At 46.9% G+C, this 4,140-nt stretch overlaps 1 protein-coding gene across 3 annotated transcripts in view; it reads right to left on the bottom strand.

The window, feature by feature from the left end:
* Window positions 1-2,212: 2,212 nt before the first annotated feature.
* The window catches only part of ELF1 (E74 like ETS transcription factor 1), a 40,403-nt gene continuing 38,475 nt past the window's right edge, over window positions 2,213-4,140 (bottom strand). For 2 of the 3 annotated variants that reach the window (XM_086476590.1, XM_086476604.1), the window contains exon 8: window positions 2,213-3,900. In XM_086476590.1, the coding sequence (XP_086332716.1) occupies window positions 3,285-3,900 (616 nt within the window). In that variant the 3' untranslated portion in view covers window positions 2,213-3,284. Of the gene's footprint in view, window positions 3,909-4,140 lie in introns of all 3 variants that reach the window. The other variant, XM_086476598.1, reaches the window with a different exon arrangement.

The raw sequence follows: 4,140 nt of genomic DNA, 5'->3' as shown, positions 1-4,140 counted from the left end.
CGCCGCCCCCCCCCGGAAACTTCTGGAGCCGTTGAGGCACCGGCGCAACAAACCCCAAGGCCGCAGCCGCGCAAGGCCTGACGGGATGCGGCGGGGCCAACGGGCCCCGCAAGCTCCTCCCGCGCCTCTCCGGGCGAGGCGGGGCGGCCGCGGCTACCGGGGTGAGCGCGCCGCCTCCCCCGCCATAGAGCTGGAGGACCGGCCGGGGCAGAGGGGCTCGTCAGCCCTTTCCGCCCGCCTCTTCCTCCCCCGGCGGCGCTGTGGCGGTTGGCGGCGGTTGCCCGCCGGAGCTTGCCGCGGATCGCGGGTAGGGCTTCCCAGACGGGCTCCGCGCACGCAGGGGAAAGAGCAGGCAGCTGCCATTGGGGGTGGGAGCCTGAGGGGAACGGGGGTGAAGGCTGAAGCACTGGCGGCCGCAGAGCGGGGCCCGCCCGGGAGACGCTGGGCTCTCCTAAAGCTCTGGCGCCTCCTCCCGCCCCGCCGACGGGTGCCAGCGTCCCCCGCTGCGCCTCAGCGAGCATCTCCGCCTGCCCGCCCGCCCGGCGGCGGCGGGCCCGGCCCGGCCCGGCCCGGCCCGGCGGTGCTGGCAGCCCCCGGCCTGCTTCCCTCCCTCCTCCTCCTCGGGCACCCCTTCTGTGAAGCGCCTCCGAAAAAGAAGTGCCTTTTTCGGCTCCGCTGCCTCAGTTGTTCCGTTCTGAGTCAGCAGCGGCTGGGATTTGAGATCCTGCGTTTTGTTTGGCGGCTGCTGCAGGCACAAAGGCAGCTGTGAGAGGGGAGGAGCTCCTCAAACTCCGAATGGGAACCCTCTTTTTATGATTTACTCCAGCTTCTCCCTTCCACTGTTGTACTAAGGAGAGCTGCAAGTGCGGGTACACCCAGCTGGCGGACTTGGAGCCCGAGGGACATGGGAAGGGGGCGATTTTCGTTTACTGTTGGTTACACAACAGAGTCTGCTGCTGGAGACTTTGTCCACTCCTACTGACATAAGCTAACCATTTCCCCTTTGTAATACTTGCGTTTATAGCATGAAGATTTGTTGTCAAAGTTGTAACCTTAGTGTGGGGCTTTTTTTCTCAGGTTTCCAGTAAATCAAGTCAAACAACTTACCCACGTTTAAAACCACTAATGCCAGTCAAGCATTACCACTTCAGGCTTCCTAGTATTATGAAATACTTGCACTACAGGCAAAAGTCCCTATTTTATAGTCTGACAAAAACCAACTAGCCTCCCTCTCCAGTGCCTTCATCAATCTGAAACAGCCCTCGGGATGAGAACTGTACCACAAGCACTTCTACAACACTCACCCACGCTCCCAGCAGTATTGCCAGCACTCCCCACCTGCGGGGCATGCTGCCAGGTAACCAGCCACCGGTCAGCTGGCAGCAGTCGCTTCGGTTTGGGTACGGCCGGCCTTCCTGAAAACAGGGTGAGGCACGTTGGATTTGCAGGTGGGAGCCTGACTGCATGGGAGTCTGCGGGAAGAAACACCGAATTCCACAGGGCAGTTTCAACTGCCAAGAAACAGGGCGGCTGTGGCAGAGAACTGGTTCGGTACAGTTTGTGGAGTCACTTCTATTCAACTCGACTAAACTATCTCTGCCACAGTTCTGGTCCCATCAGCTTTTCCAGTACTCATATGCTCATCTTTAAATTTAACCTTATGAACCAATCAACAGAACTCCTACATGAATTCAATCATTAAGTTATATTTCCTTTAAATTTTACATTCCACTAATCTTACCAGGCATTGTATTTATTTTTAATCCACCTTCTGTTGAAACACTGCAATATGCGAGGTTTTGAAGCCCCAGGAGTTTTGGACAACAGTTACATTCTACAGGCTACAAAGACCTTTGTGATGAACGGCACCCCAGAGTTACGTTCAAAGTTTCGGGTTCTTTGTCTGTAACATACTGGGAAGAGATGGAAAATGAGATGTTTAAGTCCTGTTCTCGGACTTAACTGAGAACGGGACTTAGCTCAACTTTCATCTGAGCTACAAAAGTGTACAGTATTGCGATTTCAAAGGACACCCACAGCATGTTGGTTGTGTCCAAGTCTGTTCAGAAGTGATGCATGAATTGCTCATGTCCCACTACAGACCCACACTCATTAATCACGTTGTGCTATTTCTCAGTGTATTTTGGTCATATATGATGATCATCAAAACATTATAAAAATATAAAAACATTTCAGAGTAAATACAGAAAAATGTTTTTCCACTTGATTTATTTTCATAATAAACCAATTAAAAATACAAAAGACAAGGACCCAAGGTTCAGAGGGCTCCATCATTTAAAAATTTGTCTTTAAATACAAATTCACTCTGTAATATGAATACATATAACATTAGAACTCTAAACATAATGATCTTATCTGCATCTATCAAAAATTTGTATGGAAACAAATTAGCTGAAAAAACTTCCCTGTGACATAGAATGTACATTATTTACAATCAAAAAAAAAGAACTCTTAGCAGTATTAATCTCCAAATACCTGCATAAATTGTATATATTTAATTTCCCTCCCCCCTTACAAAATAATCTGAAGTAGGAAGCAAGATTGTTAAGCTTCATAGTCGCAAAATGGCATGAAACGTTTGCACCTGTAGTGATGCTGTTAGCTCCTGTAATTAAATATATCTGATGTTTTCATACAAAATATAGACATGGCATTGTCCATTACTGGAATAAATGTTTTGTGTACTCTCAATAGGAGTGTATATTCCATTTTGCACACACAAGAGCTTGTGCTGCAAAAAATGCAAGAGGATACCTGGTTATCAAAGGCTAAAACTGGTGTAATTCACCAGTTTGAAAACAGATACTTGATCATAAAAACTACACATGGAATGACAATGTCCCACTAAAAGTAACTGTTGTTTCAAAAGTTAAGTGATACATGTACAGATTAAACAAAAAAGGTTACAATAACATTACTGCAATGTAAATCGGCAACAGACTGAGAACGCACAGTAAGAAAGAAGTTTGAAACTTTGGCCAACAACCTCGGGAGAAAGTCTTCATAGCGTAAAAAGCATGTTCCTTCATGCCTGTATTCTGAAACATGAGTAAGATATGATTTTATTTATATGGTAACATTTAGCAATTAACAGAAAATCAAAATCCATTCTAAAGCATGAATTCTAACAATTAACTGCAGAAATTAAGTAGCTTTGCAACATCTTGCTTCAGAATCAAATCATATATACATAACTGAAAAGGTCCCATCACATTTATGAAAATAATCATCCACAGGGTCTTTTTTTTTTAAAAAAAAAATTATTAATATGAATTGGGTTCCAATGGCTCGTTTTCTTGCTTCACTTGCACGTTAGATGGGAAACCATTCGAACTGGACACTACCATCACAAACGGCTGCTGCTGGAATCTCTGCTCCGACTGCTCGGTATCCTCTAGTTTGTCACTGTCATCTTCTTTTACCACTCCTTGTACACCAATCTGTTTCGTTTCCGGTGCTTTTATAACCGAAGTGATCACTGTGCCCGATGGATGAGCTACCACCTGCGAGCTGCTAGGCGAAAACGTCACCACGGGGGTAGTGGCACTGAAGGATGGAGATGAAGCCATGTTGACTGTTCCATTGCAAATTGTCTGCACGCTGCTGGTGAGCACCTGCTGAACTTGTGCTGGGCTCAGCACAATTGAGGAAGGGGGCGAGACTGGCTTCTGAGGCTGTAGCATGACGTTTTCCTTAAGAACCGTCATGGGTTGTGAAGTCGGAATGGCTTGTAAAATGAATTTTTGGGGCGTTGTTGCTGAGGCTGGATCTGTGCTGGCTATCACTGTAGTAAGAGGCACTGTCTGGAGTGTCACAGTATGCAGCTGCTGATTTCCAGGAGAAACAACCACTGGAACTTGGGTTGGAGTCTGTAAAGTCCTATTAAGGTTAGACAAGATTATAGGGTCAGAACGCTTCCATGCTGAGTTCTGAAAAATAATTATAGCTTTACTATTGAAAAAATCACTTGGCACCATAAACATCTAATTTACCCAAGAGTTCCAAAAGAGGTAGCAGTCGCTCTCCTAATAAAACAAGAACTGGACCTGACCCCTGAATTCAGCAACACCGTTCCCAAAATAAAGGTACCCTGCACGAACAATACTACCATCGCCAAAC

The sequence above is a fragment of the Leptosomus discolor genome, chromosome 1, assembly GCF_034619465.1.
Source record: "Leptosomus discolor isolate bLepDis1 chromosome 1, bLepDis1.hap2, whole genome shotgun sequence".
NCBI lineage: Eukaryota > Metazoa > Chordata > Aves > Leptosomiformes > Leptosomidae > Leptosomus > Leptosomus discolor.
Note: the sequence above shows the minus strand (reverse complement) of the source record. Positions and strands in the feature narration are given on the sequence as shown.